Raw genomic sequence first — 19,076 nt, 5'->3', positions numbered from 1 at the left:
CAGTAATGTAGTATCCCATTGCATTTTTATTAAATTTGTAAGTTTTGTTTATCAGTTTAATATATTTGACTGTTTAATCCTTTCAACTGCTTTTGATGTCTGAAGCAAAATTGTAAGAATGCTAAAGATAACTAGAAGAAAAGTGTTTTGCAACCACTTTGAAATTATTTCAATTTTAGTAATTGAAGTAATACTAGATAAATATTATTTGAATAAGAACTGTGTGGTATAGATGCAAATGGTGATGTGTGTCCGTGTTAACTTACTCTAAATTCTGTTCAGTCAGAGGGAAAGAAGCATGCCTCTGAAACACCTCTAAAAGCTGATCAGTAAATATAAACCACGTGTATTTCAGTGTATAGACACACTAATATCTATCTAAGATGCAGAACCCAGTTCCTGTTTCCTAAAACTGAATTTTTGGGTTCCATGGGTTTGAAAAGAGAGATACTTTCATCCTTCCGTCTTTACTGTTGTTGCCAGTGAAGAGGGTTTCTCTTTCTGGACACCTGTTCTGTATTGACTTTCATAGGAGTATAGTCTTTTCTTTTTTAATGCATCTCTTCATGTCAAATTCTGTTGGAAGTCTAACTGTTTGGGAATACTGACAGCATGTGGCTGTGTAAACAAAATTTCATTAGAAAGCTACTCTATCTGAGTGTATTTAGTAATAGATATTTTTATCTGCAGGATTAAGAGGAAAAGTGACAGTCTGGTTTGACTTGTTGCTCACTAAAATTCTCTGTCAACTTGTGCAGTGTTCTGTGTATACAACTGTCATCCTGATAATCAACTGCATGACATTTACTGGAGCTGGCACCAGCACAATGATCTCTTGTTGAGGTCAAGAAAAATACTTAAGAATATAAGCTCATTTTAATTTATATTTTCTTTTATTTTAGTAAGAGAAAAAGTAGGAACTTCCCGTCTCAATTCTCAAGATTGTAATGGAATTACTGATTTGACTCCCTCATATTTTTTTAACCTTACAGTAACACATTATATATATTACTGAAAAAAGAGTAATGCTTTTAGTATACATTAACAGAGCAAACACCTCAGTAGCATTAAGCTTGTCAGCTGGGATTAGTTAATTATTATAAGATCAAAATGACAAGCATACCACCTCAGGTATTCCTAAAAACTGGTCTGCAAGACGTAGAATTTTGTAAGGCTGCTTAGGTTACAGCTGTCTTTTTCCATCTCAAAGTACACATTTTAGTCTTTTACTGTGAAAGAAAATAAAACCCCTAGCCAGCAGCTCACCCTCACACAGCCACTTGCTCATTCTCCTCCCTTCTGGGATGGGGGAGAGAATCAGAAGGGTAAAAGTGAAAAAACTTGTGGGTTGACATAAAGACAGTTTAATAGATAAAGCAGAAATGTGCATGTAAGCAGAACAGAAGAAGGAATTCATTCACCACTTCCCATGGGCAGGCAGGTGTTCAGGCATCCCCAGGAATGCAGGGCTCCATTAGTTGTAACTGTTACTTGGGAAGATAAATGCTATCACTCTGAACATCCCACCTTTCTTCTTCTTCCCTGACTTTTATGTGCTGAGTGTGATGTCCTGCGGTGTGGGAGGGATATCTTTGGTCATTAGCTGTGTCCCTTCCCAGGTTTTGGTGTACCTCCAGCCCACATGCTGGTGGGGTGAGAAGCAGAAAGGAAGGGCCTTGGCCCTGTATAAGGGCTGCTCAGCAAAAATGAAAACATTCCTGCATTATCAACACTGTTTTCAGCACAAGTCCAAAACACAGCCCCACACCAACCAGGTGAAGTAAATTAACTCTATACCATTCACAATCAGCATGATTTCAATTCTATAGCTATTACTGTGAGAGATGCAGAAGTAGAAGGTGCTTTGAAAGTTCTTTTTCTTGGCTTTGGATTCTGGATTAATACAAGATTACTAGTGCTTTGTAACAGTTTCTAGAAGGTGATGTTGATACTTTTTTATGAAGTTGTATATTTCACCCATACCGTGTCTTGTGTTCTGGTAGACTATATGCAGTTAAAGATGATCTATGATGTTAAGCTGACAGAGACAGGAAAATTGAATGGATTCCTTCTGTTTGCCTATTTCATGATATGTATGTGACAGGTATCTTTAGGTTATCTTGCAGACAGTGGAGCATTTCACAGTATGTAATATAATACGTAATTCAAACTTGTAATTTTTATAGGAATGAACGAAAGTGAGCACTGACAATGCATAGTTGCATTGGTTTAGGTAATATTGCACCATTTTAGAAGTTAGAAAGTGCTACTCATGTGTTTGGCACTGCATATCTATTACTAACAATTAATATTAAACTGCAAATAACAAAAGCAGTGTATTTTATTGTGAAATATCTAAGGACAGCTCATTCTGGATAAGTGTTGGTAGTCTTGCACCTCACAGAAGCTTTGGATGGCATTTTTATTATTGATTCTTGAGTCTTTTTACCATTGATGGTTAAAATTATGACCATTATTCATTTAAGTGAGGCTTTTGAGTATTTAAGTAATTGAATCAAGAATTGTTCGTAAAAATAAGTTATGCTTGGAGTTATATGTATATGAATAATGCTGGCAATAGTGTCCTACTTCTCTCTATAAACTATCTCTTACCTGTATCCTTTTGTTACTGTGACTGCAGCAGCACTGCTGCTGCACTGAATTTTTCTGCTGTGGATTCTGTTGTTAAAAATGCTAGGTAGATGGATGCCTGAGAAAGGGCTGTTCTTATAAAAATAAGATATATTAGGATTTGAGTTTGAAACTTGGGGATTGTGGTCATTATGGTTATATTGCTAATAGCTACTAGTCCTACATAAGAGGCCAAGCAGATCTGGCCTCTTATTTGGGACGAGCAAGAACTAAGCACAGCTTTCCATTGAGGATGCTAGTTGTGATGTGACAGCTCAGGATTTGCAGTGTTTGGTGACACAAAGTGCAGAAAATCTATAAATTACAAAGAACTGATATGAGTACTCTGTGCTAGTAGAGCATTCTGATACATTAACATTATTTGAGGACGTCAAAAGCAGCTGAAAAATGAGGGATTTAGGCATTCAGATGATTTTCCTTAATAATCAGTAAGAAAAGTAGATTTTAAAATGTTGTTGAGGTTTAAAAACTTGAAACAGCCAAAGGTAGTGGAGGATAAGGATTTCTGTAATAGAGAAGGCATAAAAATGCAGTAAGTCAAGGTCAATCCAAGCAGTTTGGTTTGGAAGGAGTAAACACTGGTGGTTGCTGATAGTGTGCATGTGTTTTAATTCTTCCAAAGGAGAAGTTAGTCTCCTGTTCCCTGAACTCATGAGCTCTTGCTTCTCTGTTCTGCATCTGTCTATTCCTGTTACAGTCCATCTTTCATGTTCTTCACAAAAATAATGTAGCTCACTAAAACAACAGAAGACTCTCCACTTATTTTTTGTTGCTGCTGTTCAGCAGTTTGAGTGGGCAGACAGGAGGTCTGACACTAAGCACTCTGAGAAAGGTGAGAGTGGGGTCAGAAAACCTTTTTGTTCTTTTGTAACAGTGAACTGTTAAATGCCCAACTTTGGAATGTATTTTAATCAAATAAACTCCTGTAGAAACCCCTTTCAAGAGGGCTATGCATTCCTGAGACAAAAATGAATTGCAAATAGGTGTAAATACCTTTAACAAGTTAAATGATACTTCCATGTGGAAATGTTATGAATTATTAATGCCATTTAAAGGAAAAGCTGAACTCACTCATTTCTTCTATATTAGAAGAAATTCTCGTTCATTAGAAGTGAACTATTTATTGTTCACTTGTGTTATTCATTTTTTCCAAACATTGAAGTCCAAAGTTTGAAAAGATACATTTTATTATATCTCTTTTGCTGGTAACAGATCCCAGCTAAAATGTAGTTACACATGCATCCTTAATTTGATATTTTGATGAGATGCTGGTCTTTTTCACTGATCTGACAAATGTTTCTCTGAAAGTAAGTTAAAGAAAGTGAATGAGCAAGTGTTGATATTTAGAGTGATAAAACAAGTAAATGAGCTAAAAAAATGAAGAATTGGAACCAAAGTATATTTGTGAAGTCATATTATGTAATAATTTTGTAGATTGAATCTTTGTGGGAGAAACAGAAACAATCAGAATGCATTTCCATCCCCTTCTTCATTCACCTACCCCCTGCCCTACAAGAAAGCAATGCACAGCAGGTGCTGTAGAGTTCCAGAAATTTTGCACCATATTTGTTTTGTTATCTAGAAACATGTAATTGTTGGAGTTAAGATGGGATTACATAATTTTTTAGGTAAGAAACAAAAGCCAAAAATGGGATCCCTGGTGAGAAATAAAGCTTTCTGATCAATCATGATGCATGAAATTGAGGCATTCTGTATTGGTATTTAGCTGCACCATAAATCCAGGCTCTTCAAGTTGTTCAGGACCAGCGTTGTTACAGGTGCTTACCCAAGGGCTGCATGACAATCATGCCTTATTTTTGTTACAGTAAGAAAGATTTCAGGAGCTGCCTGAATCTGGTCTTGTGAACCAAGATTAAAGTTTCTTTTGTCAATTTTGTTGTTGGCCCTTTATTTTTTCATATGTTCTTCCTTGGAATTGTGTCTTCTGCTAAATCTTGGTTTTACAGAATGTACAGATTGCATTTATCAGCTTTGCACAGGAGTTTGGAACATCTGAACTCATTCCTAAGTATATAAATGGGATATGTGTGTTCTGCCTGCCTTTAATGCTCCCTTAGCTTTCACTCACTGGCAATATTATTTTCAGTCCTTGTTAAGAGTAATTTCTGTCCTTTATTTTCCTTACAGTAAAGCTTGTAAAAGATTAGACATTTGATATCATTACCTTCCTTAGAATGGAGAACTCTTATGTGGTTTTATGTATGAATGTTTATCTTGGTGAGTTGTTGCTACCTTTTTTTGGAGGTTTTTTAGAGCTGTGACTGAATAGAGATCTTAAAAAAGTGAAGCATGCAGAGTTGTCTATTGGGAGCTAACAGTTTGTTGGTTTTGTGGCAGTAGGGAAGATGGCTAGTTTGTGTGGCTTTGAGACAGACTTGATTGAAAGTTGTCATATTTGTTAAATATTGTGGGAATTCATATCCCTCTGTTAATCCTTTTCTGAATTCCAAAGTGGATATTTCAGAACTCTTCTTACACTTTTTATGCATCTTTGTGGTAGAAGAGGGTGCAACCGCAAGTCATTTTGTAGGAGCTATGTCTCTTCAGCAGTCTCAGCAGCTTGTTGAAATTTTTATTCTTATCAGTGTAAAAGCTGAGCATTTCTTTCAGAGATTTTCCTGCACTGTTCTCCAGTTCTTTGATGTGGTATGCATTTGAAGTCAATTCACATTCAGAAGTAATGCTTCTCAACTTTCCTTGGGAAGAAAAAAGATAATAAAAGAAAAGGAAAAAAGGAAAAAAATTGTGAGAGGAGGTATAACATAAAAGAAGGAGGAAATGTAGAGTTAAGGACAGCACATGTCTTGTGTTTGAGATATTTGGATGCAGAAGGCCTTTGAATGGGTTATCCCTGCAGTGGCTTTCAGTGGAAAGCTGTAACCTTGGTAAGCTGTCCTGGCAAACTTTGTCTTGGTGGTTTGGATCTGGGGGAGGAATTTGATGTGGTTGCTGATGCTTCACCTTACAGAAATCAAGTATATTCTTTCCAGACACTGAGTTATGTCCTCTTCCTTCTTGCTGTTCTTGTGTCCCTTGTCCTTCCTGACACCTCCTTATGTGTAGGAACTGATGTTGATTTCAGTGTGTTACAAAATGTAATTTGAAGTCCTCTTAAGTGTTCCTTTGGTCAGAATTTTATTGTTCTTTGCCTTTTAGATGAAATTAACATGGGAAGTAAAAGAACACTAGAAAATTCAACAGAAAAGATTGTAAAACATGTTCATTTACAAGTTTTCTTATTGTTTGCTGTTATTGTTGTGAAGTTTCATCCTAAAGTGTATTAAAGTCATTGCCCCTTGGCTCCAAAATTATAAATAAAAAAATTCTTTAGGGTGATTTGAATTTCCCAGTAGAATGATAAAAGAAACTCGGACATTCGTTAGCCATTCCATAGCTTCCTTCTTGAAGCTTGTCTGGGATTCAATGACATTGTTACTCAAGTTTTTCTAAACACATCTACTGATGATGTAGTAAGTTTGGTAGCTTAGCACTGTTGAAAGTCTTTGTATCAACAGAACCAGTGGATAACATGGCAGTCTTGGTGTAGATGTTTCTGTTTTTCCTTGATTCCTGCTTGCTTTTCTGCTAGTGTGTGTAGCACTTTGGGGATAGTTACATTTAAGATGTACTGAAAAGACTGTGCAGTGCGTTTGAATCCTTCCTCTCCATAGTAGTTTTCTTTCCTTTCTAATATGTTTTCCAGGTGCAAAAAGAGACAAACAATCTCTCCTTGAGAAAAACACAAAAGAAAACAAACACAGCCTCCCTGATCTAAAGCTCCTTCAACAAGCCTATATTAGATTGAAAAAATTTAAAACCTACCTTGTGGTGTATGCCATTGTAATTATGACACCTGCTCACTTTATTATGAAGGGGAAAACTCCATATTTCTATGCATATGGCAGAGTGGAAAAAAAAAACAAGTTCACTTGAGTGTGTAAAAACCCCAGACCTAGAAATGCCTATCAGCTTTTTAAAGTGTACTTGTCTTTGTGTTTTAAGAAGTGTACAAGGATTAAAAGGACTTTATGTATTGTATCTAGCAAGTATAGTTCTACATAATATCTTGGTGCTGATAGTTTTTTTACTTGATTTATTAACTTTCTTGGTTAAACTGTATTTCATTCCTGGCAAAATTAGTTTAGTTAAAAGGATTTGGGCTGGTTAGAAACAAGGTGATCGCTAAGTCAGTCACCTGGTATTTACAGTTCATAAAGGTAGAGATAAAAGTGTTTTGCTTTCAGCTTTGCATCTAGGTTGTCAGTTAACCAATTTTACTTTACTGGAGAACTTAAAAATTCATTCTTTTACTCTCTCAGGCTGATTCCATGAAATAAGTTTCTGATATTTCTTCCATTGTTACAGAAATAGAAAGGTGATACTTGGTCATACCTTACTAGAGCATCCACATATTGCATCTTGTCCTGGTGCTTGGTGAGAGTGGTTGGGCAGTCGCTGTTGAACAAATGATGTTCTTTTGAAAGTTTGGACAATCATTTTGATAGAGAAAGATCAGCATGGGTAGTTTTTAAGATTCAGAACAGTTACTGAGTTTTCATATGGCTGTTTAGACTTACACATCTTCCCAAGCTGCTCAATGGGATTTTTGAACTCCTTGTGTCAATCCATATGGTTGCACGTTTTTTACTAGCTCTCTGTAGAAGCAGTCTGAACTAATAGCTGTGCATTGTGCTGTTCTGCAGAGTTTTGTGTTAGTTCACAAAAATTCCACAAATATATAATTAAAGAAATTAAATACTTGAGTGCCACTAGCTTTAAGTAACTTTCTTTCCCAGCTGCAGTTTCTTTGCATCTTCTAACACTGACTGTCTAAGGAAACCATATTACATTGCTAAGAAAAAATGACTTGTTTATGATTAGACTGGAAAAAATACTGAACTTCTGTGTTCTAAGTTTAATTGTTAGTTTTGTCAGACTCACTGTTTTTGTAAAGTATTTGTCTAAACTATTCAAACAAATACAATTTATGTCTGATTCTGTAATCCTCCAAAAATTGATTTCTGTCAGTATGAAAGACTTCTGTTATACTATAAAGGCTCTGGGATAAGAAGTTATTTTCTCTCCGTTGGCACAATTTTATTCACACTGCCAGTGCTTCATTCATGTTTAAGAAATAAAAATTAAAAAACTGATTACATTCTCAGCTCTTTTAGAAAGCACATTTGATTTGTATAGCTTTGATATTTTATTCAGTTTACCATGGAAAATACTTATTTAGTCTGTAAAATGTATGTCCCTTTTTTGGAAATGAAATCTAAATCAGATTTCCCATTCTTATGCATGGAGATGTCAGTAGGGGAGCCAAAGCTAAAACCTTGCATTAATTTACATTAGTATCCCAACAAAAAATACTGTGCAGGTGCAGAGATGCAGATAGATAGAAATCTTTGATGGAAAATGAACGAAAATCTTTGAAACAGAAGCCATGTCTCTGTTTTTAGTTCAGTTTCTTTTGTTGATTAAGTGATTATTGTAAAGATGGGTTATACTAACAACAGTGCATTCATAAATGCTGGTTATTATTGAACAATTTCGGTTGATGCACTTTATAAAATTACATTATAAAACATTCAGAGCATTAATGTGTTTTCCAAATAGCACAGGACATTTTTGCTGTATCTCTTCAGTTTTGATAACACTTGATGCAATATAGATTGGGTTATGTTAAAGGTCAAGCTGAACTTAGTTTTTATTGTCTTTACAACTTACAGAAATATAAAGAGAAAGATAAACACAAGCAAAAATACAAGAAGCAGTCGGAGTCCTCCCCATCTTTGGTTCCATCTCTTACTGTAACTACAGAAAAAGTAAGTCAATGTGTTTTTTCTCTTCCACTTCAGTTACTTATGTCAAAATTTCATGATGTAATCATTCTACTATATATACAGGAGCTTTATAATGCTATAAATTCTATAATTATCAAGCACTCTTGTATTTTTTCCTGTAATGTAAAATCCTAAAATACTTGAAGGTTTTCATATGGAGAAAGGCTTAGAGTTTTGTACTTAAATTTTGATTCAGGTGCCAGTGATGCTCCAGTAAATTTTCCTTAATTGAGGTATATTTAACAACTTGAGAAGTTTTAGAAAGTCTTTCCTTCAAAATTCACTTGTGTATGCTGAGCTGACACTGAACCTGTAAGCATTTAAAACTGGTAGTTATGAAATTACAGCTCCCGCTTCATACACTTATAATTTGCCTTATTAGCAGGTTGTTCTGTTATGTTCTCTAACCTTCCCTTTCTGTTATGTGTTAGAAAATACCTAATCTGAGCAGCAACATACAGGGTTAAAGAATGACAGTTCTCACTGTACTCAGCAAGAATCACTTCTGCTATCCACCAAAACAATGACACTAATGTTGGTGTTACAGAGTGGGCAGTGCTATTGAGAAATGGGTTTTCTGATTTCAGAGTTGGAAAGAATGTGTCCCATTTATGTGGAGATGTTTGACATCCGAGTCAGGGAACGATGGTTTGAGTTGGATTGTGCTTAATATGCAGAGATCATCCTGTAAGGTGTTGAGGCTTGTGTAAACCGTGTGTGGTTTGGTTGCTGAGGTGTTGCATTCAACAAATGTCTGTTTGCATATGGTACACCAAGACCTCATCAGGACAGGCTGAAACAATTGAAATACCAACTTTCTCTGGTCTCTGGAATTATTCTCTCAACTAGTGGTATCAATTTCAAGAATAATCTCCAAGAAAGTTAGATTTTTACTATGCTTTGCATATTTCTTTATTCTCCATAGTAAGATTATTAACTTGAGAATTCATAACTGCTGACATCCCATCATTAGGAGCTCACACTTCTGTTGAGAGTCTTGTTTTTTGTTTTGCTGTATTTTCTTTGATGCTCTTGTGTCAAGTGAGACTTAGTAGTCAGTGGTTTTCTGAAACTCTCAATAACTCTCTGTTAAAAAAAATAGAAGAAAAGGTAGAATCAATTTACCACTTTGCTGGTTTGATTTAAGAGCAATTAGAGATTGCAATCAGTGAGTGTGACAGTTTCTGTTGAAACTAGGTTTTAGTATTGACTGGTCCACATGATTGGTTATTTCATTTTATTAATTTGCCCTAAACATATTCCTTTTGAGTCTGAGACAACTTTGAAAATTCATAACCTGTAAGAGAGGCTATGTGGGAACTTGTATGGAAACTTCTTTAAAATTTACAACCTTTGTTTAGTTTTTATACTGTGTATGATCCTACCTTTCTTGAATTATATACCTCTTGTACTTTGATTATCTAATCATCATAAGTTTTTACAAGAAGTGATATTATTGTGTATTTCTGTAAAAGTTAAAAAAATATATAGAAATATTGATTATCTTTTGCATCCTGCCTATGGGAATTTGCTTTTAATGCCAAAGACACAGTTGGTTCCTGTTTTCCTGCTAAGCTTATTTCTAATTGCTTTGTTTGCCCTATCTTTTCCCTAATTACAAGGTTTACTGCTATGGATAGTCACAGGGATGAGCTAGGGCAAACACTAAAGTGAACAGAAAATCTCTAATTCTAGAACTTTAATTATAACTTCATTAAACTAAAACAGAATATTAATTCTGGAATTTGAATATAGTCATGCCCTTTTCGTTTTTTAATTTAATCTTTTGCATGTGGATTTTCTTTACCTAACCTGTTTGCTTTGTTTATTGACATTTTTTATAGTGGTTCAAATCATCAGGAAAATTGGTGTTCAGCTTTTTATTGGTGTTTTTATTGGAAAATTGGTGTTCAGAGGTTCCTAAGTGCGATCATTTTTTTTTAAAAAGTATCTACTGGATATATAGAAGTGATTTTTTTTTTTTGCTGTGGCTAGTTCCTTCAGTTGATTTTTTCAAGTCCTTTTAACACCATTTACAGGAATTTGCTTTTCTTGATTATAAACTTGTAATGTGTTCCTCAAAACTTTGAAATTTTAGTAATGAAACAAGCTTTATTTTTTTCTAAGATGAATATTTGGTTCAGAATATTGCATTAATGTATTCCTTTTATGTGTCCTTCTATCTGGAGTTGCTAGAATTGTTTTGAACCTGATCTCTATTTCACAGCAGTCTTTCTTTGTATTGAATGCATGACTTTATTGTGGTATATAATCACTTCTGCTACCATAATATTCCTGTGGAGGAAACTGAAATTTGAAATGAAATTTGTTTTTCCTTTTTAAAGACGTTAAACCTTTTAAATCCAGTGGTAATGACCATTTATTCGGGTGATGTCTTAAAGCATGTTTTTATCTGGATGAGTGGTTTCTTTAGATAGAATCATGAAAAACTGCACGATAAACTGAATTTACCTTCTGTTAGTGAGGTTGAATTGCCTGTTGGTTCTGCAGAATTTAATTCCAAGAAATTTTACTGAGATTCCAGCCCCTGCTATTTTGAGAGGCACTTTTGTGTATCCCTGTAATGTCATAGCAAATGTTGTTCAGTCTGAATCAGTTAAGTTTGAAAAAGTTTGAAATAAGAAGTGCCTGACTACTCTTTGATTAATGTGTTAGCACTACATTTTTTCACTCTTGAGACACAGATATAGAATGTGTGAAGAGGAGCTACAATGACTTAGGAATTTGAATTCTTTACTGCCTCTTCTTCTGCCTGCCTTCTTAGTTGGGAGGAGCCATCAGCCCCATATTTACTCCTGGTAAAAAATTTCTATCTCATGTTTTGAGCTTTGGCTTCCTCCAGCAGTGTGGGGAGATGGGGAGTGAGGGTTGTGGTCAGTTTGTCACTGGTTGCTCCTGTAGCTGCTTAAGGAGAAGAGTCCTCCCCCAGCTCCAGCATCCTCCCATGGGAGACAGTCCTTCACAAACTCCTCCATCCTGAGTCCATCTCATGGGCTGCACTTCTCCATTGACTGCTGCAACATGGATCACTTCTCCACAGGATGCAGTCCAGTGTGGATCCCCCACAGGGTTACAAGTCCTGTGAGGAAACCTGCTCCATCATGGGCTCCTTTCTCCATGGGTTTCCAGGTCCTGCCAGGAGCCTGATCCATGGGGTCACAGCCTCCTCTCAGGCATCCACTTGTTCTGGTGTGGGTTTATTCCAGGGCTGCAGGTCGATCTCTGCATCCCCATAGGCTACAGGGGCACAGCTGCTTCACCATGGTCTTCATGGGATTCAGGGGAATCTCAGCTCTGGTGCCTGGAGCACCTCCTCCTTCTCTTTCTTCACTGCCCTTGATGTCTGCAGAGTTGATTCTCTCACATGTTCTTGGTCCTTCTCTGGCTGCAGTTACATCTTCCCAATTACCCTTTCTGGTTTTTCTTTCTTCAGTATTTTGTCACAGAGGTGTTACCACAATTTCTGATGGGCTCAGCCCTGGCCAGTGTTGGGTCAGTCCTGAGGCCAGCTGGAATTGGCTCTCCTGGACATGGAGGATGCCTCTGGCAGCTTCTCACAGAAGCCTCCCCTATAGCCCCCCCCACCAAAACCTGGCCATGCAAACCCAGTGTTGGTTTTGGGGGTTTTTTTGGGTTGGTTGGTTTTTGCTCAGACTCTGCTCTTACCACCTGGCATTTTTGTGGAGAATTACCTGCTGTGTATTCCCTGTCTGTGCAAGGGTACAGCTCTGTACTGATCTGTACAGGGCTAAAGGCCACTCAAACCTTGGCACGTACTATGTGTACCAAGACTGATTATTGCATGTTTGCCATAAATCCCCAGAAGTTTTAAGACTTGCTGCAGATGGATGGTGTTGCTCTTCAGGGTGCACAGTGATAGATGGAGAATGTAAAAATGACAGTAGCTCTCTGTGCTTAGGGTATATTTCATCATGTTTGTGTTATGATTCTCTGAGTAAGCTTGTAGATTTCAGTACACCTTACAGCACCTTCTGAAACGCAAATAGCTGTGGGAGCAGAATTTTCCAAAGCAGAACTGTGTTGTGCATGCATATTCTTCAAAATCTGCCAGGAGTGGGATTCAGACTTGCAGTCAAACCAAATCACAGCACAGTGTTTGCAAATTGATGCCTACTCGTCATTGCCTGGCCTGGTATGCAAATAGATTGAAGTATTTGCTTTCCTCAAAGCTTGTATATTTAGTTGTCTTCTGTCATTTGCAACTGAAAAGTAAGGTTTATGTAAATGTCTTATCTATTTTAGTAAAATATGGAAAACTTTGTATAGCTGCTATACAAAGCTTTCTGTAAAGATGAAGAAACATTCTGTTGTAGGCCTAAATTCAGCAAGCATCTCACTTGGGGCAGGGAAAACGTGTGTGTATGCTCAATTTTAAGAGGCATGTGTTTGTGTGGTCTTTAATGGAGAGATAACTGTAGACACTATTTTAAATTCTATTCTGTAAAGAACTGAAAAACAGACAAGCTCTTTTTGAACAGATAAGTAATTTCTAGGTTTGATCTATATATTTTTAAAAGAAGCTGTTTTACTAGGTGTCTTGAGTATAAATAAGAGTAGATTTTTTTTCTTTTTCCTGATTTTGCTTTCATTTTCTTTCTTACATTATTAAAATTCTGTTACCACAATTCCACAATTTTTTCAATCATGAGAACAATAATATTCCCTTGTATGGTTTCCTGATATTGTGCATGCAGTTTCCCTTCCCACCTAATTACTTTCTGTGAAACCTCGTTTGATTATTGTTCACCAATAGGAACAATTCCGGTAAAATTTAACAGAAAAATAATGGACCTAAAGATGAAATTTTTGAAAGGCCTATGGAGAGTGTATGAGTGTAGGAAAGGGGCTCTAAATCTTGGGGGTGGATGGGGGTTGAGGCAGCAATTTGCATTGGGAGCTCAAGAGTGTTTTTTTACCTGTCAGAGAGTGAGTTTGAAGTAAGTGTGTCTCGGTCAGCTGTCTCATGTGTCTTCTTTGCTTGGTGATTCTTAAGGAATTGGATGAATGGGGGATGGTTCACATGCCAGGGAGCTGATTTTGGTTTGGTGTTGAGGCTATAAAGTCTTAAAAATCCAAGTTCTTAGGTTTTGACACCTTGAACAGTTTCATTGCTGATGGAAGAACATTTCCAGTTTAACAAAAAAAGGCATAAAATTGTATGTTCAGAAAAGCATTAAAAGTTTATTTTCTACTTTTTAATTTTAAGCATAAAATAACAATATCCTATTTAAATAGACTATAAAGACCGTACCCATGAGATTTTTCCATTTACCTCAGGGAAGTAAAAATTTCAATCAAAGCCATTATGCATTTTTTTGCACAAAATGATGTTTTATGTACTTCAGTTGTTTGCTGAGAATCTTCAGAGTTCAGCTGCTGTAATTCCTGTTGTTTCTAGTTACAGTAGTATTTGAACAGTTCTGTGTTTGTTTGAAAGAATGAGGTCCTTGTAAACAGTTGTGAGAGTTTTTTGTGTGACTTGTTTCTTTAATTTCTTCTCTCTTTTAAAATGCCAGACATACACAAGCACTAGCAACAACTCCATGTCAGGCTCCTTGAAGCGGTTGGAAGATACCTCAGCTCGATTTACAAATGCAAATTTCCAGGAAGTTCCTACACATGTTTCAAGTGGAAAAGATTCTTCAGAGGCTAGAGGGTCAGAGAGCAAAGGGAAGAAATCTGCAGGTCACAGCTCAGGTCAGAGGGGAAGAAAGCCTGGTGCTGGAAGAAATCCAGGAACAACTGTGACTGCAGCTAGCCCTTTTCAGCAAGGTACTGATTGTTAAGCTGTAATACAACTTCTGCTTTGACATGAATTAGAAATTTTTTGTATGCAGAACTTGAAAACTAGTTAATGTTTTATCCTCAATACTGAGAAGGTTATTTCACTTAAAACCTAACATTTTCAGGGTAAAAATGTTTGTTGCTGTAACATGAAAAAGAAGGTTGTACATTTTAAAAAGGCAGAAGTGATGCTTTTGTTCAGACTGTTAAGGTTTTCTCTTTAGCTGCAAACAGAAGTGTCTTTATGTGCCAGAAAGTTAGTCTGGGGTAAACTTTAATAAGAATTTGAGTCTAGAGGTCTTAGCTCTTTGAGAGAGTAATACTGATGGTTTTTAGTCAGTGCACTGGCTAAAGAACAGAACGGGACTACCTGATGCATAGGATGCATTGGCCCCTCAGTAATTTTTCAAGATGCAGATATTGAAAGTATACAATTTCCTTCAGAGTGAAAGACCTTTCTACTTAATTGTTTTGTCATTGAAATATATGAACAGAAGTCAAGGATGTTAAAAGTATGCAAAAAAAGTATGCTTTATTTTGTACTACTTAGGTAGTACAAAATCTGTTACTTTTTGAGCTTGCTAAAACCCACTACATGCACTATGAACACTTCTTAAAAGCAAATTTTATTATGGCATCTTTATCAGAGTTGAAAAATGATCAAAAAAATTAAAAGTTTTTTTTCAAATTCCTTACTTAGTAAAACATGTTATTTGTAAACACAACACACTAGGTCTTCTGTAAAGTAATTTTTAGTAATTTTCACTGTGGTTGACTGTTGTTTATGCTTTGTGATGGTGATTTTCCTTTTGAGTTTATTTATGCAGTGAACACTTGTAAATTTACAAGTTTTTTTCAATATGTCGGGTTTTTTTACTTGAAAGAAGAGGAAGGTTTTTTTTTGTTTAAATTCTCAAAACTTTGAAAATTGCCATCTATAATTCCTCATTTAAAGAAAAATCTTACTGCAGATTGCAAAATAGATCTTAATTATGTGCATGCATTTTCTTCTGGGCTGCATTAAGGGAAGTTGATATAACTTATTTAAAATACAAAACAATGATATTTAAATTCTTTTAGTTAACTGTATATGTAATTTTATTTTAAATAAATTTTATTATAAGTGGAATTCTTAACAATGTTGAGTGGAGTACTAAAGATAAAACACTCGTTTTTAAAGGACATGGGTTTTTTATACCTAGTATCATAGTTAGGAATATTTTCTTGATGTTTGTCATCAGTCTGAATTTTGTGAAACAGTACCCACAGACACTCACCTGTATAAAACAGTGAATTTTAGTGCATGTAGATGTTTGTATTTCCCAAGAGTGCTTCATTTTCTGCCTTGAATACAGTAATATGGTGATGAAATGACTGCATTCCAAGTACTGAAGAAGGAATGTAATTCTATTACAAAAAAGATCTTTATGGTTCTGTGACAGTGCTAAAGAAGTCTTAAAATGCCAATTTCATACACTGTTTTTCACTTTCTCTCTTGCACTTTTGAAAAATGTCTTCTATGGAACTCCTCAGCTGGGGAGAATTAAGCCCAATTGTTGTTGTTCCCTTGACCTCTGTCAGACTCTTGATTTTAGGTAGAGTGGTAAGGAAGATTGCGGGCATAGTGTATATGTGAACATAGCACATTTCTATCAGCTTGCTTTTTATATAGCTGTATGTTCAAAAAAAACTGCTCCAATTTGCACCAAGTGTTTGATATGGCTTCAAAACATGATGGATGTTAAAGGTGCCTAAGCAACAAAATTGTTATTCTTCTTTTATTCATTTTCACCTGTTTGTGCCCCAGATGCAAATTTGTATCTCAGACAGGAATCTGAGACTCATATCCAGCAAAGTGAAGATCAGCAGGAGAACCAATCCATTGAGTTATTTAAAGAATTCTTTAGCTCTTGGTAAAGCTTTTCATAGTCTTTCACATTAAATTTTTTTTATTCTAAGACCATAATACTTCCCATCAGTTTTCATCAACTACAGGGAAAAACATAATTGTACTTCTTTCTCTTTTTAGGAAGCTTTTTGGGCACTCCTGGGAGCATAAAGTCATCTTCTGGAAGTTCAGTTCAGTCTCCCCAAGACTTTTTGAGTTTTACAGACACAGATCTACGAAGTGACAGTTTCACACATTCTCAACAGGCTTCGTCAACCAAAGATGTACATAAAGGAGAGGCTGGGAGCCAAGAGGGTGGAGTCAATTGTTTCACTTCCTTAATTGGTCTCCCTACATCGTCAGCAGCTGTTCCCCAATCTAAAAACTTTGACAGCTCACCTGGAGACATAAGTAATTCAAGCCTTACTCCTACAGCATACAAACGAGCTCAAACTTCTGGACTAGAAGAAGAAACTGTAACAGAGAAGAAACGGAAAGGAAATAAGCAAAGTAAACATGGGCCTGGTAGACCTAAAGGAAATAAAAGTCAAGAAAGTCTTTCCCATCTTTCAGTTTCTTCTGCTTCCCCAACTTCATCTGTGGCATCTGCTGCAGGAAGTGTGACAAGCTCTGGTCTTCAAAAATCTCCAACTTTGCTCAGGAATGGAAGTTTACAAAGTCTTAGTGTTGGTTCATCTCCAGTGGGTTCAGGTAGGCATCTATTAGATTCGTTTTTTTACCTTTAAAATATGTTTTTATTATTTTAGCTATAATTCTGAGTATGCTTTTCAGGAACATAGTATCATTTAAAGTATCATGAAAATCACACTGGGGGAAACAGGACTGTTGGAAAAGTAAGTTTTGTTCCATGTATAGGTGCCACTGTGCTGTAGGTGGCTGTAGTAGGTGGACCTTGTATTGACCTAGAGGCTATATAAATGCAGGTTTTGAAGCTGTAGGGGGAAAAGTTGCATGTAAAGAGGTTCTTTGAAAATTATGTGTGACAGGTTTAGCTAAAAAAAAAAAAAAAGTGATAGTATTGACTTGATTGTCTGTGTGTTCAGTTACACAGAGAAAACAAAATTGGTACTCAGGTATGTCAGCTTTGCTGAATGTGTCCCTCAGTTCCATTTCCTCAATTCAGCTTAACTGAAAATCAAAATATCTACATGGAGAATGACCAGTTTAAACATGTAAAATTATATTCTGAGTCTGGACTCCTGTGCAGCTGGATGACATTTTCATATTCTCGTGTGCTATTTAGCAATTGAAATTGGCTGGTTTGTTCTTCCTCTGTTCTAAATGTTCTGCACATCTGGGGCTGTGAGAGGCTTTCTGTTTCCAGTAAACCTGTGTGTGGAATGGCCTGGCAGGATACTCTTATCTACCAAAGTCTTTGTTGCTCTGAAGTTTCTTTCAAAGCTTTTGTGATGTAAAAATAACAAATTACCTCACTTCTGAAACTTCAAAATTTTGTCCTTTTTTTTTTAAATTTTATTTTTCTTAAATTTTCTTTTTCTTCATTTTTCTGATTTGGGGGAAGAGAGAAATGGAGCTTGAATCCTTGCTTCTGGGGAGGGTTTTATGCTATTTGTATTGTACACTTTCACTCTATAAGCAAGAGATATTTTTAAAATATACATAGTTCAAGGAAAAAAAACCCTGTATTTCTTTCAGAACAAGGCAGGTACTTAAAAACTTGATGTCAAAGCCACATTGTTTTAAAGTAGTTTTATACAAATGATCATTTTTATGATGTGTAATAAAGGCAATAGCAGTAGCAGCTATATTAAAAAATACTTTTCCTATATTAAAATCAGTGGAGAGAAATGGCATATGACCAAACTTCATAGTTCACTACTTATCTTTCTGTTTAAAATACAGTTTTAAGAACGTGTTTACCTCTTACCTGTTAAGAACAGTGAGCATCTAACAGATTCATATCAGTGTTCTGATTATTATAGTATGAACTTTCTTATTCCTTTATGATCTCTTTGAGGGGGATTATGTATTGCTGTAGTTGGGGTAGGAGATAGAAGTACAAGGTCTTGGTTTGAAGTGAATGACCCACTTATATTTATAGTTTCCCTCTTATATTTATCGTAGAATATTCTGCTCTCATCAGCTCCTTGAACAGGCCTTTCCCTGTCCAGGTCCATTCTTGCTTCCTTTGTCCTCTTCATGACTTCTCACTCTTCTATTTAGAAGATGCCAGTGATAATGTTAAACTCTTGGTAAATAAATACATGGATGGAAATACCGTGTCTGGTTTATTACGTTTATCATGATACTCAGCCTATAGTTTTACATCTATTAAGTATACTTAGATTCTTGGTGGCCAGCATTAGACCTCTAAAACAGTGATATTTTCTGAGGATGCCAAAGAACATGGATATGAATAAATGAACAAACAAAATTCATAAACAGAATCACCGTAACAAAACCAAGAAAACTCAGAGATACAAAAACAAATGGGATATCTTTGAGCACGAGCTCTAAATTTGTCCAGAAACTTCTGCTTGAATCACAGCTTATTTTTGTAATGTAACCTTCTCCCTCATCTCCTGTTTTTCTTACAGTTGTAGTGCTGCTCTCCTTGCTTCATCATAAGCATTTTTTGGTTTAGCGACCCAAAATAACCCAATTTACAACAATTTTTTATGTTGCAGGGAAAAAGGACATATGAGTATTACCAGTATGATCAGAAACATGTATTTTCTCAGGAGTAATATTCTAATGTTTCTCTTTTCAATGTGCCCACTACTTAGTTGAGTAACAAGATCCGACAAGGGAATCTCAATTATTTGATCCAAGCTCCCAGATAAGATTTTGTGCATCTAAAT

The 19,076-nt window shown here is 35.9% G+C and overlaps 1 protein-coding gene across 3 annotated transcripts in view; it reads left to right on the top strand.

The window, feature by feature from the left end:
* Nucleotides 1–19,076, top strand: part of MLLT10 (MLLT10 histone lysine methyltransferase DOT1L cofactor) — a 133,388-nt gene that overhangs the window by 60,626 nt on the left and 53,686 nt on the right. For all 3 annotated transcript variants that reach the window (XM_036402195.1, XM_036402211.1, XM_036402204.2), the window contains 3 exons: nucleotides 8,406–8,501; nucleotides 14,078–14,333; nucleotides 16,375–16,944. In XM_036402195.1, the coding sequence (XP_036258088.1) occupies nucleotides 8,406–8,501; nucleotides 14,078–14,333; nucleotides 16,375–16,944 (922 nt within the window). The remainder of the gene's footprint in view (nucleotides 1–8,405; nucleotides 8,502–14,077; nucleotides 14,334–16,374; nucleotides 16,945–19,076) is intronic.

Source organism: Molothrus ater, chromosome 1 (assembly GCF_012460135.2).
Source record: "Molothrus ater isolate BHLD 08-10-18 breed brown headed cowbird chromosome 1, BPBGC_Mater_1.1, whole genome shotgun sequence".
Classification (NCBI taxonomy): Eukaryota; Metazoa; Chordata; class Aves; order Passeriformes; family Icteridae; genus Molothrus; species Molothrus ater.
The sequence above is the reverse complement of the archived record's forward strand: the minus strand, read 5'-3'. Positions and strand labels throughout refer to the sequence as shown.